The sequence below is a fragment of the Peromyscus californicus genome, unplaced genomic scaffold (genome assembly GCF_007827085.1).
Source record: "Peromyscus californicus insignis strain IS unplaced genomic scaffold, ASM782708v3 Scaffold_13__1_contigs__length_99412109, whole genome shotgun sequence".
Lineage (NCBI taxonomy): Eukaryota > Metazoa > Chordata > Mammalia > Rodentia > Cricetidae > Peromyscus > Peromyscus californicus.
In genome coordinates, this window is record NW_026294424.1 from 74,794,581 (window position 1) to 74,819,627 (window position 25,047).

Genomic DNA, 25,047 nt, shown 5'->3' on the forward strand with positions numbered 1-25,047 from the left:
ATAATCACTCAGAAGCTTATATTAATTTTAAATGTTTGGCCAGTGGTTCAGGCTTATTACTAGTTAGTTCTTAAATTTAAATTAACCTATATATTTTTTTAATCTATGCTTTGTCACATGGTTCGTGGCTTGTTACCTTATTTTCTATGGGTCTTGCTTCTTAGGTGGTTGGCTGGTGGCTACCCCTGACTGGGCCCTTCTCCCTGTATCCCAGCTTGGATTTCCCACCTGGCTCTATCCTGCCTTGCTATAGGTCAATGCAGCTTCTTTATTAACCAGTGATAATAAAAAATATTTAGAACACACAGAAAGACATCCCACATCAAAGGTAGTTTTAAGTTTACCTCTAAGATCGATGACTAGATCTCTAGTACAGGAATAGTTTATTCCATGTTTAGAAGGCTTGGGGTCTAGTTAATGAGCTTTAGATTACCACCAAGGTTACCACTCTTACACTATTTGTATCATGGTGCCATGATGGTCATTATTGTGGTGCATTGGGATCATAGATGAGTAGGACTATTGCTTACTTCCTTCCCTTGGATGCTTGCATGGCATCTTCTGGTACAATAAAAGCTAATCCGTAGGGAGGAAGCATTCAGGTTAAATCTAGCTCGGGTCTTCTTGACCCTGTGTCCAAAGTGAATGTTTCTTCATTATTAGGGATTTCCCTCTATCTCTATGAGACAACCAAGGGGAAACAGCAATAACGTATGATATTTTGGGAGTCTCTTGGACAACCCTGACCAACAACTCAAAAAGCAAAAACCCTGGCTAGGGTTGGGGTTTCATTAGATGGTCTATGGCTGTCAGGGTGGACATTGTCAGCTCACATGGGAAGGATTTATTTAAATTATATATAGATAAGCCTTCATAAATTTATACATATTATATATAATTTTGGGTACATAGATATTATGACATGACAATTTCAGACTTCTTTAATGCTATTTTACTCTTCTCCTACTGTATGTGTATCTTCCTCCTGTCTCCCTAATTAAAGCCCCTCCCCATTTTTCTATTCCCTCCTTCAAAACACTTTCACCTGTTTTATTTTTAAGAAATATATGTTGCATAGATTCTGGAGATGTTGCAACCTTTGGTTCCAGACCCTGTTGTGATCTGAGATAATTATATATAGTACATAGACTTCCAGGAACTCCACTTTAAAATTATGTCTTATGTAAATGGAAGACTATTCTTACACGATGGGTGGCATTATTCAATTCAGTTAAAATTTCTCTTTTTAACTTTCCAGCTTTGACTTAAATTAGTTTATCTTCAGGCTTTAGAGTCTCACTTAAACCATTAGTGTGCCTCTTCCTCCAGGGACTTTCATTTATACTTTCCCCTTCTGAAAGTAATCCTATCAGAAATGGTCATCGTGCTTTGTGCTCCAGAGTATCTATCATGCAAAGACTTTGTGAGCACTTTGAAATATGACGTTGGTAGTATCTATGGTCTCCCCAAGCTTGGGCCAGGCACCTGGAAAGGATGCCTCAAGTTTAGAGATGGGAGAGTGCAATGAAGGCACAGCCCTCAAAACGTGATTCTGGCCGGGCGGTGGTGGCGCACGCCTTTAATCCCAGCACTCGGGAGGCAGAGCCAGGAGGATCTCTGAGTTCGAGGCCAGCCTGGACTACCAAGTGAGTTCCAGGAAAGGCGCAAAGCTACACAGAGAAACCCTGTCTCGAAAAATACAAAAAAAAAAAAAAAAAAAAAAAAAAAAAAAAAAAATGTGATTCTGAAGAGGGCCACTGGTGCAATGGAGTGGGAGTTTTTAAATGACTGGAAACTCGAGGAAGTCAGTAGACTGAATATCTGATACATTCTAAAGTAATATAAAAGCTAAATGAATTTTTATTCCTTATTAATCTGAATATCTGATCTTCCTCAATAATTTTCTTTCATCAGTCGTTAGTTGCGACAGCCCTCCACTGCAGTGGGCAGCAAATTTAACAGCTAAAAATACTAAATAGCTGGAACGGCAGCCATGGCATCAGATCCAACATGGCCTTGGAATCCAGGCAAATTATTATAGGCATTGTCTAAACTTGCTAAGTGTCTAAACTTACTAAGGGGACTAAAATAACTTTTGAATTTTAAAAGAAAATGTCCTTGTTTGAATGCAGAATGCAAAGTTTATGGTGGTAAGCAGACCCATTAAGGTTTGTATTTCTCCCAATGTATAGTCAGTCACTTATCTCAGTGATACCTAATCACATGATTGTGACTTCTTGAAACCCATCCAGTTATATATAGATAGTATTTGATATATGTATCATGTTTCGTATAAAATGGGATCTTTTATACATTCAGAACTACTGAAAAACTGCCTAATTTAGAAGAAAATACTGTGCTTAAAAGAAATTAAAATTTATAGTGTGTGGTAGGATAAGATCAGATCTGTGATTAAATATCAATATTTATATATTTGTAGAGGGGATCTATATATATAGAGAGAGGGGGGAACGGATTGGGAGGAGAGCAGAAAGAGGGAAGAGAGGGGGATGTGTGGTTGATATGTAAAATGAATAAAATATTTCTTAATAAAGAAAAAAGAATTGAAAAAATATATTAAAATAAATTCAACAAATAATGTGTTATTCCATAAGTACTATAAAGTGGTGAAGAGAATATAGGTAAAAAAAATTAGAGTACTCAAAATACATACACTTTCAATTTAAACTCTATTGCTAAATCTGTTGGTATAAATACCACAAAAATGGAACTGTGAATGAAGAAATTTCTTCCAACTGGGAAATACAAATTGGCTTTACCTTATAAGACAAACAGAAAGTAAAATAGCTTTTATTTAGATGACAATGGAGTTCTCACTTAATGTTAGCTTACAAGAAATTGAGAATATTACTAAAACAGCTTTAAAGAATACTGTAGCATTTTGCATCTTAATTTAGGGCATCTTAAATTATGGAAAGAGGTTAGGCTAATGAATTTTAGCATATAAATGCTACAGTTAGGTGCCATGCAACTCCAGATGAACTGAGGAATCAATAATGGTGCTAAGAAAGATGGGGTTTAGTGTAAGGTGGTGAAGTAACTTTGATAGAAACTAGAAAATTCTTCAGTGCTCTAAAATTAAATAGCAGAAGTTTGGACCGTAGTAATTGTATATGCCAGATACAATTGTGTATCATAGAAAAAAATAAACACATGGATGTTGCTCTGAGGTGTTAGTGAAATATGCAGCAGTCTGGAAGTCAGGATAGAATTTGGCTGATTAATTATAGTAATAAATGCTTGAAGAATTCCACTTGAACACCCAACTTAATTTTTAAGATATGCTAATAATATGCTGCTGGTATCAAAGGTCCCTACCTGGAAAGTAGGGAGTGGGTCAATTCAGTTATCACAGGGAGTCCTTCCAGGATGCTAACATTCAAGAAGGAACTCAACAAGTCAGCATCACGTGCCTGCAAGTACAGTTTCACTTTTGAGAGTCGTAGGAACATCTGAAAATAATAAAAAGGAAGAAAAAATAGAGAACAAAAGTATGGAAAACTTACATGTCTGCCATGGAAGACCCAGCACAGATCTAATACACTGGAAAAAGTCTGTCAAAGTAGAAAACCTGCTAAGGTGGAATGTAGCAAAGAACATAACGACGTCAAAACTAAGAGAATTTTGAAACAATAAACAACTCTGCTAGCCTTATAGAATTCTGAAAACTGCTGTCTCTCAAACTGTGTTCTATTGAGTGTTGGCTATTTGTGGGGAGAGTTATATACAGTTGTGGTCATCAAAAGCTTGTAAGACACACCATAGTAAGTTTCATTGTTCACTTTCACCTCATATTCTAAATATCAGTGATATGGGGAAGTAGCTGAAGGAAGGTGACGACTCCATAGACGTGGGGTAAGCATCCTCTTCCTTTTTCAACATGGAAATATGTTGAAAAAAAGGTGTGACCATGTTTTTAACAAAAGAAATTTATTTCTGGATATGGTGATGTTTCTAAAGGCAGTTTCTTGATTTATTAAGAGCTAAAAAAAGTGTAATGGGATGATGCTAAGAACACAGTTGAACTCTAGCTACAAAGACCAGTGTTGACCTACTCTGGTGATGGGATGGCCAAACACCCTAACTGTCATGCTAGAAACCCCATCCAATGACTGAGGGATCTGGATGCAGAGATCCACGGCTAGGCCCTGGGTGGAGCTCCAGGAGTCCAATTAGCAAGAAAGAGGAGGGTTTATATGAGTGAGAATTGTTGAGACCAAGGTTGGATAAAGCACAGGGACAAATAGCCAAACGAATGGAAACACATGCACTATGAACCAATGGCTGAGGGGCCCCCAACTGGATCAGGCCCTCTGAATGGGTGAGACAGTTGATTGGCTTGATCTGTTTGGGAGGCATCCAGGCAGTGGGACCGGGTCCTGTGCTCATTGCATGAGTTGGTTGTTTGAAACCTGGGGCTTATGCAGGGTCACTTGACTTGGCCTGGGAGGAGGGAACTGGACCTGCCTGGACTGAGTCTACCAGGTTGATCTCAATCCTCGGGGGAGGCTGTGCCCTGGAGGAGGTGGGAATGGGTGGTGGGCTGGGGGGAAACGAAGGGGGGCAGCAGGGGGGAGAACAAGGGAATTCGTGGCTGATATGTAGAACTGAATTGTATTGTAAACTAAAATTTAAAAAAAGAAATATCTAAGAAAAATCACAAATCAGGTATAGATGAAAATTTAAATGAAAAGATAAGACTAAAGGACTAGCAATTGTTCATTAAATCTTATCTGGATGCTGATAACATGCAGGACAGACTGAACATTTATTAAAGTAATTTGAGATGTAAAAATAGGGATAGTAACATAAGTAACATACTAACATAAGGCATGTTCCTGCTGAATACTGTGCTTTTCATTTTTCCTGATTACTGTATAAACTTCTTTCTTTTCTAGACTGGTCACCATGATGGTTCAAAATATACAGCTCAGAACTAAAAATAGGGCTTCACTCATTGTTCCAGGGCTCTGCACAGTTTTATTCCCTTGGCTACATAACCAGAGTGTTTGTTCTTTCCATATTGCTGTCAAATTTTCTAAATGTTCATGAATTTTAAGAGTCTAAATAACTATACAACCTTTTTACAAGATGAAAACATCTTTGAAAGTGTTCTTTTCATTTTATAATTTTATTGTTGTTACTCTTAAATCACTGCTTGGCATTTAAAGGATTTTAATTCAACATTCATTTTATTAGAAGTATGTGGATCCCAGATTTTGCCTTTATTTTTCCTTTGATTTCATTTGGTAATTATTATACAGGTGATCAGACTTGCTGTAAGTCTCTGTAAGTCATTTTCGGACATGAGCTAATTACCTAGTAACCTCTATGTGTTCCCTGATCATTAGTTACAAATTCAAGTCTCTGAAATGAATTATCACTATACATACATACATACATACATACATACATACATACATGAGATATATCCATTTACACATATATATCTCATATTAGTTAGAGTATAGCTATTTTTTTCTCCTGTATTGTCTAGATTTTCTACCTAGGAAAATAACTGTATTTGTCTGGAATAATTTGTGACTGATTCTATTTTTAACATGCAGGAATCAATTATTTCTTCATTTATTGCAGAATATTGCCTGTGCCTTGACTCAGTAACATTTTTTTCTTGCAGTTCTGGGGAATGTCTTATACATGCTACAAAATGCATTTATCAATCTACTGCTTTCTCTTCAACTTTTTTATGATTTTTAATGATTTTTATTTGTCAAGTCATCTGATCATTGTAAGCACTGATACTTAATAATTTGTTCTAATTCTTTATGCCTCAGTTTCCAAACCAGCATCATGAAGACTTGATCCTTACAATATTATATTAGTTAAATACATTGCAACATTTAGAAGAGGACCCAAAGCAAAAGATATATTCCACAAAGCTTGGTTGTTGTTATTGTTATTATTACTGTTATTATTATTATGATTATTATTGGTGTCTTAGTCTCTGCCAGATGTGGGAACTACTCAGAACTCTACTGTGAAAGTGCTCTTGAGATCTGTACACTTTAAATGAATACAGGAGCTGTTTTCAGTTACTCAGCTTGAGCACTGAAAGAGTTACTATGGGAATTAGTATTCAATGATTTCTTTGTAAATATCTTGTGGGAAACATCAATTTGATAAACATAAGCATTTGCATATCCACCCACGTCTGAAAATACATTTCTGAATTTCCAATTAAAACATCAATGTCCGATGACACCATATAATTTTAAGAAAAGTAAATCTATTTATAAAACACTGATATCAGAACTGCTATTTCTATTGTTAGGGCTAACAATTTAGGACTGTCTTGCTGGGCAGTGAATCAGAGAAGCGATGAAAGCAAAGAATTGGGTGCTAAAAAAAGGACCAAACTCTGTCATCACAGAATCTAGGTTCCCTTCCTTCACCAGGATATATGATCCCCCTTCATGACATTTTTTTCTTCCATTGTTTGCCTGGATGTTTATTTTAAAAGTCTTATTTAGAGGCCACACAGAATGGTGTCTTACCTGAGTACTGGCCAGTTGTCATCTCAAACTTGAAATCCTTTGTCTAAATAGTGAGCGGGGGTCCTCTTTTTAGCATGCAACAAGTTTCCTGTTTTGAAGACCTACCATGAACCACTCTTTAGCATATGATTAGCAGTCTTCAGATGAGAGCCCTAGCTTCTGCTGAAGGATTTTAATGGGAACCTATGAACTGTAACTGAAGAAGATCACACTTACTCATTTTTTTTTTTTTGTTTTTAGATATCAGTGCATCCAAAATTGATAGGAAACTGTGAAATGTTCACAATTACCCCTCAGAACACAGGTGCATGCAGAGTGCTTCTCAAAGAGTAATGATGTTCCTAAAGAAAGAAAAAAAAAAATCCACAAGGTCACGCAACAAGTGTTGGTTCCATTTAGTGGATGCTGCCATTTCTACTTGATTTTTATAAGACTGGACTCCTGTAGGTTTATTTAAGCAAAGGATTATTTTTATTTATATAATCAAACCTTTTAAAATACTTTTTCACCACTTACCAGTATACTCAGATTTTTTTTTTTTTTTGAAATTAAGCAAACAAAGTGTCACTACCACAAATAGTAATACAAGAACAGGAAACTCCAGCATTTCCTGTGCATATCTTTTTCCTGTACTCCAGCATGTCCTTTTTGGCACGCAGGCTCCTCCCACCTCCTAGAGCACTGCTGACATGCCCCCCCCCCCCCCCTGTACTTTTGTATGCCTCTCAAGTGTCCAAGATCCCTGCCACCCGGCTTGTGGGGCCGACCCTACCATTTATTGTTTGTACCGAGTTAATTCAAATTTACGGCTGAGCACCCTCTCTTGCATGCATTCATCCCTCCCCTGCTGAAATGCGTAATATACCTAAATTGTTTTCAGAATACAGCATTCATCTTACCCCAATTTTCATGTCCCCTGTAGAAATCCATGTTTCATGAGTTTTACACATTTACTTCCCAATTTGCCGGCTCGCTATAGCTTAACATTGTTATGTGGATTTATTCTGGCCCTGAGAGAAATCGGCCAGTATGCCACCATTAAGTGTCATTGAAGATGCAGAGGGATTTAAAGCTATTAACAGTTCTCTTATTCCAAGTATAGTATTGTGTCAGAGTCCTAAATCTGGCATTTCAAATCCTCTTTTACCTTGTTTCTGATTTTTTTATACTACTTACAAAAAATTTGATTTTTTCTAATTTACTATTTTAAAATAATGTTTAAGATATTTTGAGGGATACTATTTTACCTGTTACTATGAATTAAAATTTCAAAGCCTTTGATCATTTTATTAAAAAAAAATTAAGTTGACAATTCTAATTCATTAATGGGCAATGTTTTTAACCTGGAAATAGGAATTTGAATTGATTTGATAAAAGAACATGATGTTTTAATTTATATAGATATTTTCAGTTACAAGTTAAAATTGAAAGTTTTAATTTCAATGGCCACGTTGAAAGGCATGTTTATGGGAGAGCAATTTTATTTGATAATATTAAAATACATATTATAATAATTTCTTATGATAAAAGACTATGTAAACCCAGTTGTCTTTTCAAAATCAGAAAGACTAAGCATAGACTAAATTCAGATAAGTGTTATCATAAAATGAATAGGCAGAAAGAATTATGACTTCTAGAGCCCTAACCATCAGCTTTGGCATAGCTGGCAGTGAATTCCAACAGGTGATCCAGTTGATTCATCTTACTCTTTCTAGATTCTATATTCCTAGAACCGCTTTGCCTAGACAGGCTCAGCCATAGACCCACTTTTCTCCATTCTCTGCCACCAGCTGTGGAATGTATAAAATATAGACCCCCCCCTAGTTACTATTCTGCATTTTCTACCCTGAACTGCAAATAACTGGAGAGGAAATTTGCAAGAATGAGCTAGTATTATTGTTGTGTCAAAATACAGAACAAAACAAAATACAAGGAAATTCTTTTTTAAAAAAATGGAGAATGGCGAGTGAGGAAAAGCTGCTGCGTAAAAGAAAATCCATAACATTAACAATATGTTAAGTTCAAATGACAAATTAGTTTGCAAGAGTATTGCTAGGATGTCAGAGTTAAAAATGAAGACCTAGTCTCTGTGTTGTTCCAATGTGCATGTGTGCACACCCACAGTTTAGCACATGCCTCTGCACACATGTGGCATCCCCTTGACCTAACTCTGACGTAGGCCAAATGGGAAAAAACTCATTTTTGATGAGCATTAAGGCTTACTGCTGCTACCCACTTCTGTTGGTCCTGCGATGATTGGTCCCCTTCTCTAGGACCCTCTCTAGGACCATTGTCTTGCTTGGCTTCAGTTCCAACCATCTGCATGTGGGAAGAGAGGTTCATTTTGTTTAAGACCACCCTTTATCATGATAGGGCATGGTTGTGCACATCTTTAATCCCAGTACTTGGGAGGCAGAGACAGTTGGGTCTCTTGAGTTCGAGGCCAACCTAGTCTGCAGAGGGAGTTCCAGGACAGCCAGAGCTACACAGAGAGACCCTGTCTTGATAAAAACAACAAAACCAAAAGGCTACCTTTTATCAGATGTAGGGAGGAACCCTGTGTAATTACACAGGCTTTCTGCATTTCAATTGGTCAGTTCTCTGCGGCAGTCTGTATGTTTCTCAGAGATCCAAGTATAATTTAGTACTTTTAATCAACAGTAACAACTTACTTATTCCCTGTATGTTTATTCTCTGTCTTTCCATACTTGCTCTATGGGATTAACCTCCCCCATGTTTGCTACTTATATCCAAAACCTTGTCTTGAGCTGTTTTCAAGTGTATCTACACAGGATCACATAGGAATATTTGCATATATTAAACTCAAGGAAGTAAAAAAATTGTAGACATTGTTTAGTCTTATAAAAATATTACAGAGCCACGTATAAATTGAATTAGATAAAGCATTAAACGTTTCATGGCCTCTTTGAACATTTGATACATTAGCTACTTTCTTGGATAGCTGTTATAGTTTAATCAGGTAAGATTGATTTGTTTGAACCAGATGACTAACATTACAAAGAATCTGTTCAATTATTGAATTCTGCTGGTTTTCACATTTCTATTTAACATATTAACTAGAATAGTATCTTACTCCAGATCTTCAAAGAGATAAATGGCAGTGAAATATTCTTCCTAAGACTTAGCTTTCAAAAATAGAAAAGCTATGGGTCACATGGGATGTGTCTGAAAACTTCATAGATGAGAAAGGATTTCATAAAAGCTGAATTAGTGTAGAGGTGATTGTTAAACTTGGTATTAAATGATAAGTGGTACATGACAGGACACAGACTTGGGCAATCATTACATTTCATTGCATATGAGTGGCTTAGCAAAACAGTGGTCCTATAATCAAATTGTTTCTCTACTATAAAAGAGAAAGTTTTTGTACAAAATAGTACGTAAAAAATAAAACCAAGATGTTCATTCACATGCAACTTTCAAAATATCAAATGTGTCATAATAAAATTTCTGGCATATAGCTGAGATATTTTTGCAGTTTTTGGTTGATACAGTAAAGATGCACTACAGTTCTAGCTATGGCCATGACCTGCTTTAATAAACATTTATTGTTTTGTTGTACTCTATATAGCAAAACCAAAGAAAACATTGTTGTAGCATAAAACTCAGAGAGTAAGTTGTTGAACATCTATTCTAGCTTCTGATGTTTGGTCAGTCTGTCAGAATATCTCTACATGAATTGTTATATAAATATATGCATAATCAACACTTGTGTGAAGGAAGGCTAGAAAGATCTTTAATCCCCAGGTCCATCAGTAAGTGAATGAATGGATGAATGAATGAGTGATTGAATGAATGAATGAATGGACTAAGTTCTTATAGAACCTTTACTTTTTGTTTTTATTTATCTAAATGGAAGCAAACCCAGGTTTACTAATCATTACTTTTCCAATGGTAAATATAAGCTGTCAAACTAGGATCATAAAGTTCAGCCAGTTAACCCTAGTTATCTAGACTTTTTTCTACAATAAAGGAATTGATTACAACCTTCAATTACCCTTTCCTAAATACTCCCAAGTACATATCAGAAATAGAGATCGGATTCTATTTAACTGCCATTTATTAACATAAACAAGGAAGCATTGCTGTGAAGGCAAGAGAACAAGAAATTTAACCTCTCTTTTCTTCCTTCTCAATGTCTGAAAGATAAATATGTGCTCATTTTAAATGTAAGTGAACATCAGAAAACTGGACAGATTTATTGAGTTTGCTAGTAGCAAACTGCGTTTGTTCTGTTTTCACATACTTTTTCCTGGTAGTAAATGCTTTAATCTATTGATGTCATGAAGAAATGCTACATTAGCCATAAACTAGAAAGAGGGCTCTGTTCAGTGACAGGACAAGTAATATTTGTAGGGCAATAAACACTTTGCAAGACTTTAATGGCCCTGAATTCAAATAAGTAATCTATAGTTCACTAAACTGAGGGAGAAGATTCATAGAAGACTGGTGAATTCTAAAAATGCATAAACTAGCTTGTACATAAGATTAAGACATCAGTTTTATGGTGTTAGATGGAAACTATGTTTGGCTTAAAGATGACAACTTCGCTTTCAAAACATTAAAGCACACCCATGTTTTATGCTGGTTTGCTTTGTAGTATGTATTTGTGGGATTTCTAAGAAGTTAATACTTTCTCTCACAACTCTCTCTTCTCTAGACTCTATAGGCATATTGGTAGAGAATAGAATTGGACCAAGCTCTGGTCAATCTATATAGCATGCGTAAATGGACTGGTGGTAAAAAAAAAAAAAAAAAAAAAAAAAGACACTTGATTTGAGCTACCATTGTGGGTGGTTGCTAAATATCACTTTGATAAATATAATAAGCATAAAAGTCTATCTGCCTCATACTCTGATTCAAAATGTGTACCTCATGTAGAAGCCAGATTCTCTAGGCGACATACCTTTAGTATATAAGCAAAAAATTAGACAAAATTTACAAATGAAGATATCATTCAATTTATCGTATTCTTAATGCATTTTAACCCACTGACACTTAAAGGAAGGAATTCAATACTCGCTGCTTTATTTTCTAGATGAGAAAGGTTTCTTGGTGTAAACTGACTTATATCGTCTCCTGATACGGTAGAACATCAATTATTTGAAGATTAGGAGCCAGGTTGTGCCTTATAAATTCCCAGCTTTATCTCCTTCTGCAACTGGGAACTTAATTAAATATTTTAATGTTTCCTATCCTACTTTTCTTCATCTGTAAAACTGTATTACCAAACTTAGCTTTTAAGCTGCGGCTCAGGATGATAATTTTGCCCTTTAGGCATTATTTTGAAGTTAGATAGGTTTATAGTAAGGGTTCCTACATAATTATTGCAAATAGCTACTGGCTATTGTGATATATGTCCCTTATTTCAGGTATGCATTTGTCCAACAATACTTTAAAAACTCCAATGCAAACTCTTCTACCTTTAATTGGCATTATATTTAAAGATGTATTTGGATGGAGCCAAGTGTAGTAGCTGCTCCCCCCATCTTTTAAAAAGTGATTAGTACATTAACAAGAAATACCAAGTAGTGTTGCTATTTAAACATTGAAAAACATAGCTTCTAGCAGTTATATAACCCACATTCATTATTTAACTATGTTTCCTTTAATTTTTTTCTCTGTTAATACAAGTGAAAAAGTACTAGTTGTTCAGGAACATGGAAGCTGGAGAAGTCTCATATCCCAAGAAACCTAAAGTATCTTAAATAAAACAGTATCTCTATTCTAAGCACCATTATAGGCGTTGAGGCCCAGTATTGACTGATGTAGACTGATGTACAGATATATTACTTTCTAGTATATTCACAAAGTATGTTCTAACATAGGGGTTCCTGAGAACATATACTTTCCATTTGAAATGTATCTTTTCTTGAAATTTACATTTTCTAAAAAGATCGTGCCATGTAGTACATATGCAGATTTTATGAAGTACTTACATTTACATTAAATTGAAAAAGTGTTTACATGAACATGAAATTAGGAATTCAACCTGAAACACTTTTTTTTGTCTGTAAGAAGTTTGTTTCATTTCATTATGAAGTGAGAAAATTATACCTAATAATGTTATATTGTTGGTAGTTCCTTCCTCCATTCTCACACAAGCAAATCTGCTTAATGATCCTTCCTCGTGGTTTTAAAGGGAAAAAAAATGTTTGAGGTTAGATTGTATAAATAGACTGGAGAGTAGGCTGCCCCTGGTCCAACGGAGCAAAGAATAATGGTATTTGTTTCAGTCTCTCTCCAAAGTTTGATTTTTCTCTGATTTGACACATTTCTCTAAAACAAACATGCTTTCTGTGGGTTTCCTAGTTAATGTTAACTGAATATTAAGAAAACCAACCAACAACACAAAAAAAAACCACATGACCAAAAGCCCATTTTAACTTATCTCTGTTTGTTAAATTCTGTTTGTGTGCTTCTGGTTTCACACTATACATTTGTGTAGATTTTCTCCTATTTCTTTTCTTAGGTTAAGCCCAACTTATTATGAACAATGATTTAGGTCTACTAATTCCTTATGTCATTATCTTCCTGAACATCCTAAGTAAATCAGGGAAGAACCCCTGCCATTCTTGGAAGCATGCAATTCTTACATCCCATATTACAAAATTGAAGCCACACCCCCACTATAGGCAGTTTGACCTATAAGTGGAAGAAAAATCAAACAGTTCAGTGTCCAGGGAACTGTAATTAGGCAGTGTGCTGGCTAGTTTTTATGTCGACTTAACAAAGCTAGAATCATTAAGAGGAGGGATCCTCAATTGACAAAAATACCTCCATAACAGCAGGCTGGAGGCAAGCCTTGGAGCATTTTCTTAAGTAGTGATTGACATAGAACTGCCCAGCCCATTGTGTGTAGGGCCACTTCTGGGCTGGAGGTCCTGGGTTCTACTAGAAAGCAGGCTTGAGCAAACTATGAGGAGCAAGTCAGTAAGCAGCATCCCTTCATAGCTTCCGCATCATCTCCTGCCTCCAAGTTCCTGCCCTGTTTGAGTTCCTGTCCTTACTTCCTTTGATGATGAACAGTGAAGGATAAGTGTAAGCCAAATAAACTCTTTCCTCCCCAAGTCGCTTTTGGTTATGGTGTTCCATCACAGGAATAGACCCTAATTAGGATAGTTGGGCTGATGGACTCATGCTACTAACTTGTAAAGGACACTCTGTACCAGTCATTGAAGACAAAAGATGTATCAGGAATGCCACCTGAATAGCTGCTACTTCATGTGAGGACATAGTTAAGCAAATATGTTTTCTTCAATATAGAAAAAATAGGTAAATACTTGAAAGAAAAAGTATTGGCTCAGAACCTCCAAGACCAAGTTTTCAGAACAAAGGAGATTTATTTGCCCCAGAGGGACAGGGGGCAGGGATAAGGGACAAAGACAAGAGATAGAGGAAGAGGGAGAATGGGAAGAGAACTATGGAACGAGGGAAGGGGTATTTGTCCTGGAGGACAAAGGACTGCCTCTGGATAGAGAGAAGACAGACTTGGCACATAGGGAAATGGCAGTTTATAAAGGTACAAGGGGAAACCCCATGTTAGGTTGACATGTTTAATTTTAATTGAGCATGTTAATTAGGTGGTCCAAAGGGGCTTTAGATTGCTGCATTCCAATACTTTGATAGCTGGACCTTGATAGCCTCAGGAGGAGGGATTGGCCAAATAGGGGAAAAGACCTTGGGGCCTACATAGAGTTTCAGGAATGTAATCTGGATGTTTTAGCAAGGCAGAGGGAATGGGGAGAAGGGCAAGGCCTGCCAGAGCCACATGCTCAAGTCGGCTAATGTCCCTTAATATTTTTATGTAGTCCACTTTCTCTATGCTTTTTTTCTTAACCCTATTAGACAAATCTGACTGAAGTCAAGTGCTGGCTCCTTAATTTAGGTGACTTGCATATATGCTGTGACACTACTCAGAACAGTCTACTGTCTCGAAAGAGATCTTATATGGATGATTCCAGGCAAATATTCTACTAACTCACATTAATTCTTTCCATATAGATAAGTTTCTGTTGGCTATGAAGACTGAAGTCATGTTTTATGAAATCTCAGCCTAATAGTGTATGTAATATATGAAATGGATTCAATGGGTAGTAGTTGGAGTAAGATAAGACATTTAATAGTCTAATGAGTGGTGAGCACTCAGTACATGGATAATTTGGGGGCTGGAAAGAATGTCTATTGGTAAAAGTGCATACTGTTCATACAGCGGACCAAAATTCAGTTCCCAGAACATAAGTCAGGCATCTCCTAACCACCTATAACTCCAGTTCCAGGGACATCCAATGCCTCTGACCTCTGTAGACACTGGCAAACACATGCACACACATACATGTACACACACATACATACACACACACACACACACACACTCACTCACATGTACATACATACACAATTAAAAACAAAATCTTAGAAAAGATAATGTTTTCATTTTCCCGATCAACTCTTTTTTTTTTTTTTTAATTTAGGCCAGGTAAGTAGAAGAAAGGTTAAGAGTGAAGGTTATAAAGTACAAATATCAGATCTACCAGTTGCTGTTTACATGATTGCTATACTCTGTTTCTCCTTTAATATAATTAATGTAATAATCTTTAATAATGGTGATGTATTAAACAAAATAATAGAGATAAAACAACTAGCAAATAGAAGACTGTAACATCACTGTCAGCTGAATGATATTAATTAAAGTGTGCTCAGAAATCTTTTTTCTTAGCAGTTTACTGTGGAATACTTTTGCAATATATAATTGCACATGCAGAAAATGAGAGATTTAATTTATTCCATTATAAAGTACCTACAGAGGATTTCATGTGCCTCTTTAGCAGAAGAAACAACACGTGCTTGTCCATCTGTAAGGTTCATGTAATTGAACAAACTACAAGGTCACATTCAAAATCATTTTCCCATTGTTCGAAAGCATAGAAGTACCAAGGTAGGCCAGAGTTGGAAGAGGACACTGGTTTAGAAATTGATCATGGTTAAGCACATGGTGATAAGTTCTCTGCCTCTGGGAACCTTTAAATGTTTTTGGAAGGATGGAGAGATAGTAACAAATGCCAAGTGTTGATAAAATTATCAATGTGATTATATACATGAAATGAATCAAAGTAGCACTCAAGACACTGTGGCAATAAAAATTATCCAATGCCTTATTTTGCTTGGACCCAGAAGAAAACAAACTATTTCATATTTTAAGTGTTGCTAAGATGAATAAAAAGGATATGAATACCGAGGTGACCATGCTTACATGTAGCCCCATGAGCTTGAAGTATACCCCATCTGCCTCGTCTCAGAAACAATTGCCAATTCTTATAGTTGATTATTGAATACCCTTCTCCCTTTGAAATGCATTTAAAGTGAATAAAATTTATTTAGGTTGTTAAAAGTTATGAAATATTACTGGAAGAATAAAAAATGGTCTAAACTAAAAATCTGTACACTTGGAATTTGGTCTTAGTTGACTTATATATTTTATCAAACACTAAATAAATAAGTAAAAAGAAAAGAAAAATGAGTGTCTGGAGAGAGGGCTCAGCAGTTAAAGAGCATTTGCACCCCCTGTAGGGCACAAGTTTAGTTCCAAGCACCCACATGGCTGCTAAAAACTGTCTGAAACTCTAGTTCAAAGGTATCTGATATCTACTGGCCTCATGGTCATCAGGCATGCATTAGGTATATAGACACCAATGCAGTGTCTATTCATACACTTACCATACATTCAAACATTCATGCACTTAAAATGAAATAGATACATATATTAAAATGAATGAGTAGTTTTAAATTCACACTAATTTTACACTTTCTGTTAAAAATCTGAAATCCATGTTAATTCTTGTTTCAGCTCTAGAAGTCATATATGTATTAATAATTTTGATTAATTTTTTTTTTTTTTGGTTTTTTGAGACAGGGTTTCTCTGTGTAGCTTTGTAACTTTCTTGGATCTTGCTCTGTAGACCAAAATGCTGGGATTAAAGGCGTGTGCCACCACTGCCCAGCTATGATTGTTAACTTATTAATTACCACTTACAATTCATGTTTTGTTTTTTGTCTAATGAATCCAGTCTGAAGTCTGATGAAGCATTTGCGCAAGTTCCTTAAAAGACTAGAATGTGTTTTACTTCCTTCCTATTCTTTGGTTAGTTCCACAAAGTGTTGATTTTTGTTGTTATTATTATTTGTTTTTTCTTGACTGGATCAGTTCCCCTTTGTTATTTACTTTTGTGTGGGTCTGTTTCAAATGCCTTTACCCAAGTACGTTGCAAAACATTTATGAGTAAATTACCATGGTTGAATGAACATCCTGAAACTCACCAATTGTTAGGCTATGAATTTTCCAAAGGTAGAGATCCATTTGCCTTAACCTTAATAGATGTTCAAGGTTTTGTGAGGATGTGGCCCCATAATAGATGCCACAGAGGACATGGTCAGCAATTGTGAGGGATCTGAATCCTAACTCTTCCACTTATATCTTCTCATTTACCTATATGTTTTCATAGGAACAGTAGATTTAGTTCTTCAGAAAACATCATGAGTGTTAATAGTTATTCACACCACAGAAGAATTAACAAGAACTCTAAATGTCAAAAGACTTGACATTGCCAACATTATTGTTAGTGATCATATCACAGAGAAGCACATGATGTATAAAATAATATACACGTAGTCTTGTACACTGAAGTGACTATCTTCAGTTTATATTTAGCAACTCTAAACCCCACGTGGTTATTATACAGTACTGACAAATCATTACAACAAGGATACATCCTTGGTTTACTAAATGTAGTATTGATTTTAAGTACTACCAATAATAACTTTGAAAAATTGTTATTTACACTGGAGCTATTACAAATAGAGTCTCAAAAGAGTCTGCTAATAGCCATTTTCTTTTAAAAGCTTAAATTAACAGTTTGAAAGGTTTTACTGATCCATCAATGAAATAGAATGTTAGTACAAAATAAAGGGCCATGTCTGTGTCTACAGCATCTATAGATACTATGTTTAAGTGTTTAAATTAGAATGTGGCTGCTGAAAGCATTTTATGAATTATTGACGTTTTCAGTCTCCACACTCCAAGATGAAATTCATTAGGAGGTGTTAATTTTGGAAACACATTATATAAAGCCATTGTAATACAAGGTGCTTGAATGGCACTTTTATTCAGTGATGCATGGGTATTATTTGAAAAACATAATTTAAAAGCTTAGCTGTCGAGATTACTCCTGTATCTCATTAAATAAAGGATTAGCACTTTGTTTACTGAAAGAGACAGATGCCTGTCAGAATTTTTGATGTGCAATACACCAAAAATTTTAATGAACCTCACAGATCTTATTTCTATTTACTAAAGAGATTTTGTGTTTCCTTGGAAATGAAAGAGAGTCATTTGTCTCAAAAAAATAAAAAATAAATAAAAACAAGTGACTGTAGATGGGAGGTCTGGAATAAAGGTTTCTTTCTAATAAAAAGACAAACCCTGCTTTCCTTGGCCAAAAAATTCTAAACCATTTCCCTCCCCTTTTTCCCTTGAGAGGTGTTATACATCTCTAATCTTGTGGGATAATAGCCCAGAAAAGAGTGTCATGGAATCCTTTTCTTTGAAAGTATCATTGAAGAATAGCTAATGCTATTTGAGGTGTTTTTGTGTGTTAGGCACTGGGCATGACCAAGACCATCTTATATTAAAAGTTAAAAATGAACAAGATCAAAATTTACATTTGAATCCCACTTCCAACATATTAACTATAAAACCACAGTCTTTGAGTCTCAGTTTCCTCATCAAAAAATGTAAAATGAGGATGAATTTCTGCAGGGTCTCATATTAAACAAGTGGTAGATGTGTGCCAGGTTTCTTCAAGTCCTTTAACCTTTCAAATTCTTGTTCACTCTTCTCTAGTGGGAATAATAAACACCACATCCCAATATTGTTTGATGACCTGAATTAGGCCATTTCATTACTTTATGATGTAGAAACTATTATTGTGGACTTACCTATGCTTATATAGATGAATATATAAGCATAATGCACCAGCAAACTTTTCAACAAAAATGATGTTTTGTTGTTGTTATTACTCAGGATGTGGAGAGGTTGCCCAAGTGTATTTCAGCATTCTAAGATGTATGTAACAAGAAAAATAGTTCTGTTTAAGATACTACTGTGCTTCAGTAAAAAGATTATTTGCTTATAAAATATTTCATATTTTATAACTATTATAATCTCTGTATCTTTATTTGCATATTAAAGAAATAGAGACATTATGAGACTGTAACACTGGAATCTTTAAATTTTAGATGAAAAGGTATACTCTATAACTCACACTTTTGGAAAAGAAAATTTAATATTAGAATTATATACAATTGCATAGATTTCAATTAAGGCACTAACAGTTTTTGGCACACAACGAATTTGTTTCTCGGTAATTTGCAAGAGAATGTGATGAAGCTTGGCAATGCCTCTGTACACTCTCTGTTCCATACCCTTTCTTGTTAAAGAATGCAATTCTAAAGTATTTCACAGGGTACAGAAATCGTTAGGACTGATAATATCCTATTTTGATAAACAAAATGCCTTCTTATCTATCTGTTTTATGAACCCTTGAAGGTTGAGAGAAAAATATACTAATTGGCTCTTTTCCAGTGTCTTCCTTGTGTATAGAATCAAGTTATCCTTTATTTGAATCTGACGTTTGCTCAAACCATGGGATATAGTTTATGGCATTATGCTTGATGAAGGACAGCAATGAAATCACTTTAAGGAAATATATAAACATATTTACTGAGTCTGAATGGACAATAAAAATGCTTTCAGGATTAAAAGTGAAGAGAGAAAAGGCAGAGAATTATTTCCAAGGAGATTTGGAAATGAGAAATGACAGCTATAATGTCAGAATTCAGGATATTGGACAAGCTAAAAGGCAGAAGATTCTGCAGAGGGCTAAGCCACAGTTGTCATCATACAATTCATTGATTTATGATGTCATTACACAGAAGAGAGAAGGGAGCACTTTGGGGCCTGTAGTTTTAGGTTGTTGCAGTCTGTTTTGTTTAAGTAAAACAGTTTTCCTATCAGTACAACATGCAGGACCTTCCGCTTACTTCTGTGCTGTTTCTCTCCACTTTATATTGAGTAAGTTGGAGCTATCACTTCCTCATATATTTTTATTTTCTTACACATCCATTAAAATATTGAAATATTTTACATAGATAGTTTAATAGATTTTATGGCTTTATGTGGCTCACCACTTATTTTCTAGCATGCTCCAAACACCCAAACACAAAAATACTCACCATCATTTGTACGATGTACTTAATTCATGAGCTGTTAATTAGATATTTCCTACGTGCCATGAACTGTGTGTTCCCACAGGACACAGTCATATGCTTGTTTCTTGTCTCCATTTAATTTGATTTTCCAGGATGGGTTAGCTTCTAAGCATCAGACTCAGAATTGGCTAAGCCTGGCCAATGCTAAATGTTACCAAGCTTTTTCCTGACAAATTATGTCATCTTGCCAGTTTTTGTTATGGAAATATGATTTGTGTGAGCTTGTTTCAACTTAAATTATAGGACTGCTTTACTTCAGCCTTAAAAATAGCAAATAAATGATGAATGAGTTACAGCCAGTCACGACATGGCAAGACCATAGTAATTATTCTCCCAAACAGAACTGCCTAATCAATCTTAATTCTGAGTACCAGCAAGTAACAAAGCAAGAATGGCTTTCTCCACATGGCATGCCAAATTCCTAGAAATAAGACTAACATCAAAAGTTTAAAATCAAAATTTTACTAAATGAGAGTTGGGATAAAAGAGGTCAAATATCTTTGAAAAATAAAAATTGAAATGTAAGACTATTCACTCAATATAGTAGACACATATTTTTTCTAACTTTAAAAATACACCATAGCATCCAATTTTAAAAATAAATATATTTTGCAGGTGTGTGGAAAGTTACCATGGGGCTGGGGAGACACCTCCCAGTTAATAGAGCTTAATCCTGTTTCAGAGGACCCCATTTGATTCCCAGCACCCACATCAGGAAGCTCACTAACATCTGTAACTCCAGCTCCAGGGATTCCCTTGGGCTTGGCCACCACCGATGTATACATGCAAATAGACAGACAGACGGATGGATGGATGAACAGATACACACACACACACACACACACACACACACACACACACACACACACACACACAAATGAATAAATAAATCTTTGAAACAACTTAACTATCACTAACAAACACGCTAGGTGATTTCTTCTAAGGAATAATTTCAGTGTAGTTTTGGTATTTAGAATATAAATATTTCAAAAGTAATTTTCAAAGTGGTATGGGAAGAAAAAAAAATCAAGGAACCGTTTAGGTAGAAATCCTTTTTAGACTAGGCATTGAAAAATGTGAACTCCACATTCCCAAGCTCAGTCTTTATTGTAATGAGCATCAAGTTCAAACTTTGAAGTTCTCACTGAAATCAATTTTATGTTGCCAGTTGTGCTTCCTCTCATTGTCAGATTGAATACATTTTTGTTTTTAGTCTAAATTTGAAGTGCATCTTTTAAGTAGAACTATTTGTTTTTAAACTAGGATTAAAGGGTATATCATTTCAGTGCTTTGAAATGAGCTGTAATAGAGGCCTGTTGATCTGCAGCAGACATAGATGTCCAAGCTGAGGTAGCAATCATATTTGCCCAGTAACGAAAAATACAAAACTTACTTGACTTAGGGCCCCAAGAGGGTGGAGGCAGGAGTCTGGGCAGTAAGGCCACTGGCCTTGTGCTCTCTGTCTTTCCCTGCAGCTCATGCCTCAGCAAATTGGAATTATCCTGAAACAGACACTGGACTTAACTGCATTCTTCTTGGGCATCTTGTTTTTCTTGCCTTCACATCCCATGTTGTAGCTGTGGGAGAAGATTGTTCCAGGACAGGGCCTATTCCCATCACAACAGAATGAGCTCGTCCTGAGAGTTGGCAGGCTCTGGCACTACTACCCATCGTCTTCAGCTGGATCTCTCCTAGATGAGGCTTTCCATGGGTCCATATTGATCCACAGCCTTATAGTCATTTCATAAAGAATAAGTGAGGATGGTGACAATACAGTAATGGAGTTTCTGAAGGATTTGTAGAAATAGTGTTGAAAATTAGATTTGTAAATTAGTAAGATGCAATTTTTCTATAAAGACACATATGTTATTTGTATATGTGTATGCCTATATGTGTATGCATATATACAGACCACTTTTGCTTCTAATGTATGATAGATACTATACTATCAAAGGAAATTACAAGTTTTATTTTGAATGTTACTAAAACCATAAGAATTCATGTCAAAGCATAGAAATTGCACCCAAATATAATTACCTGAACCCAGTATTTATTGTTTGTTTTTGAAATATCAGTAGAGGGTTCAGTTTATTTGCATGTGATAATCATCAGTTTATCCCTTTCTACTGAAATTGCCATAGGCTGACAACATTTGGACTCTGAATTTTCATATTTGGTTTATGAACCCATTCTTCCCCCCAAATCTTTGCCTTTTCCAGGTTGGCCCCTTTTGTTCGTTAAGATGTAGGCAACCCTATTTATACATGTTTATAAGGTAATGAAGGTGCCAGTTAATGTTTCATGAATATGTTACATTTCCCAACTTTTATAAGAACCTTTAGAAATCATAAGACCTACATATGAATAAAATGTTTCAGAATCTCCTGTTTTAAGTAAATAGTGATTCAGTTAAGAATTTCAGAAAAAGCCAGAGACAGTAGCTCATTATTTACATTAGTATCCTGATTGAAGATTTTTATGAGACAGTATTTTTTCCATCTTAGTGTCAAATATTGAGAGATGAGAAAGAAATTTGTTCAGTGAGGATTCTACATGCATTCATTTACTCTGGGCAGGATCCTCCTCCATTTGCTTGTATCAGCACAAGTTGTATTTCTGATGAGCTATCCCAAGTCTATGGTTCCAGGAAATGAGTTACAGAAACGTCTCTTCTGAAAAGGCTACCTTTGTGAGTTGCAAAACAAGCAGAGCTCATCTGTTAAGATGTGGTATCTGCTGTAGTATTTGGAAGTGAAACTAACCAAATTGTTTGAAAGTTCCAGTGTATAAACTTGCTGACCTCCCTTTCAAATGTCGCTACTGGTGTTCTTGTAATGGTTATTTGCATTTCCCATATTATTTTTTTTACAGTAATTTTGATGTTTATTTTAAAGCTTATGATTATTTTAAAAATATCTATTTTGGTGAAATTTTTAAATTAAACAGAGTTCAATTAAGCAAGCATGACTGCAATAAATGATTTACTTTCAGTTTGGAAAAGGTGAATAAAAAGTGCTTGGCCAATACCGTACCATTAATCTATTCTCTTTTCTCCTTTCTCTCTTTACTTCTCTCTCTCCAATAGAAGTGGAACAAAAAGGTAATTAAATACCTTTCATAAATTATATAATATTTATAGGCTAAGTTATTTAACAGTTTAACATTTACTTAAATAATTTTGTTATTAATTCTTATTTTATGCAAATTTATTGACTACTTCTGCTGCTCAACTTCACTTTAATCTGTTTTACTGACCACTGCTGGTTTAATCCTTATACCTAACACAAATTATTAATATTACACAATCATCAACACTGTATTTTATTCCTCTTTATTTGAAACTAGTAATTAGAAATCCAGTGGGCATGGTAAATAATGATTGCTTTAGATTTGTCCCTCATTCTTTCTTAATTTCCCTTAGCTGTACTGTGTTTCTCCTTCTACATTAACTCTTAACTACTGGAGAAAGAGGAGAAGATACTCTTCTTAATTATCTTGAGTGACGTTGGTGTCTGTGGCTAAACCACTCTGAGTGCACGTAGTCTCATCTACTGTTAGTAACCATGGGCCCATTATTAATTATAACATAAGGTTATATGTTTGAGTCAGAGAGTAATTCATACTTATAGTAAGAGTTTTCATATTAAAATTCCTAAGTTTTAAAACCATCAGTATTGTTTTTTATCACAATTTATAGTGATCCCTATCTTTGCAGAATTTGAAGGTCAACTTTTGCCACAAAACTCTTTATTTCTATAAAATTAAGGCTTTGAATATCTTAGGAATGTCCTTTCATTTCAGCCAGCGTTAATGCACAGCTGAGGTTCCTCCTAGACTTTTCCAGGGGATCTGTGTTTCTAGTTAATACTAAGGAGCTAATCACTAACACCAAAGGATAATCCTTTATTTATTAAAAAGCAGGTCAGCATCCAATTCCTTGTGACTTCCTACTTTTTCCACCCAGGAAAATTCTAATCATCTCAAACCTAACAGCGGACTGCATGGCGATTCTTTCAATATGTTTGCTTTGCAAATATATGCAAGCAACGCTTCCCAGAGCAGGTTCAGCAGAACACAGTCATCCAGAGTGGCTTCATGGAAAGGCTCCTGGGATCAAATTGTGCAACCTGTTCACTCACCCAACTTCCGATTTAGAGATTCATCCATATACTTAAGCTATTATGATCCATACCATGGTTTTATTTCCTATCTCGTGTCATAATTGAATTGTCAAAAAGGGCTACAGGTCCCTTTTTTCCTAATATGCAGCATCCAGGTCTGTCACATAAGCTTCAAGAACCACCCTTTGGGAAACGTTGCTTTGTAGCTCCTTCATTTCAGATGAACCTGCCAAGCTTTCTTACCACCATACTTACAATGTTCTCTAGTGAATCATACTAAACAACAAAAAGAATCAGACAATTCCTGCCCATTTTCCTTCTGAAGTATGAGCAGCAAAATATAGCAAGTAATCTTGTTTTGTTTTGTTTTTGTTTTTTTTCAATGCTTTTCTCATGTAACAGTAAAAGGTACATGTTTTTAAGTTCCAATAATACTGTACTTAACAGGACTTTTTTAACTGATTAAAATCTAGATCCTGGGTTCTTTTCTGTAACCTTTTACCTTTTCTTCTTTTCTTCTTCCTTTCCTTTCTTTTTCTCCCTTTCTCTTTTTCCTTCCAGTATCCATCCATCACTCATCTTTAATTGAATGGGTTGCATGCTCTGTGTGTGTTGCAGCAGCTTTGAGAGTTTTTTTTTTTTTTTTTTTTTTTTTTTTTTTGGCTAGAAGATTCAGTGGCCTGTGTTGCAGATCTTTTTCTTTTCCTTTATTTAAATAATGATAATGTGGGCTATCAATTTCTTAATGATAAATAACTGTTGAACAGACAGTTTCATCCGACTGGAAGCAATGGATTGTCATTTTCCAATGAGACACAGTTCTTCAATTGAACTAATAAGAGCATCTTGTGTGAACTTGGTACTTTGTTATATGTCTATAGAACTCGTAGACATAATGCTACACTTCAGACATACATCAAAATATGGGTTTGCAAGACTAAAAATCAGGAAAGCACAGCTGCTTCTAAAAAGGCTAACATTTTTCCAACAAGTGGCATCAAATTGTTTGGAGGCAAAAATCCAATATTAATGTGGAAGAATGC

At 35.4% G+C, this 25,047-nt stretch overlaps 1 protein-coding gene across 36 annotated transcripts in view; it reads left to right on the top strand.

Moving 5' to 3' along the window:
* Adgrl3 (adhesion G protein-coupled receptor L3) overlaps window positions 1-25,047 on the top strand; it is a 754,357-nt gene that overhangs the window by 436,290 nt on the left and 293,020 nt on the right. For 29 of the 36 annotated variants that reach the window (XM_052735282.1, XM_052735248.1, XM_052735252.1 and 26 more), the window contains one exon: window positions 22,969-22,983. The exons of the other annotated variants lie outside the window; for them this stretch is intronic. In XM_052735282.1, coding sequence (XP_052591242.1) covers window positions 22,969-22,983 — 15 coding nt within the window. The remainder of the gene's footprint in view (window positions 1-22,968; window positions 22,984-25,047) is intronic. 36 annotated transcript variants of the gene reach the window in all.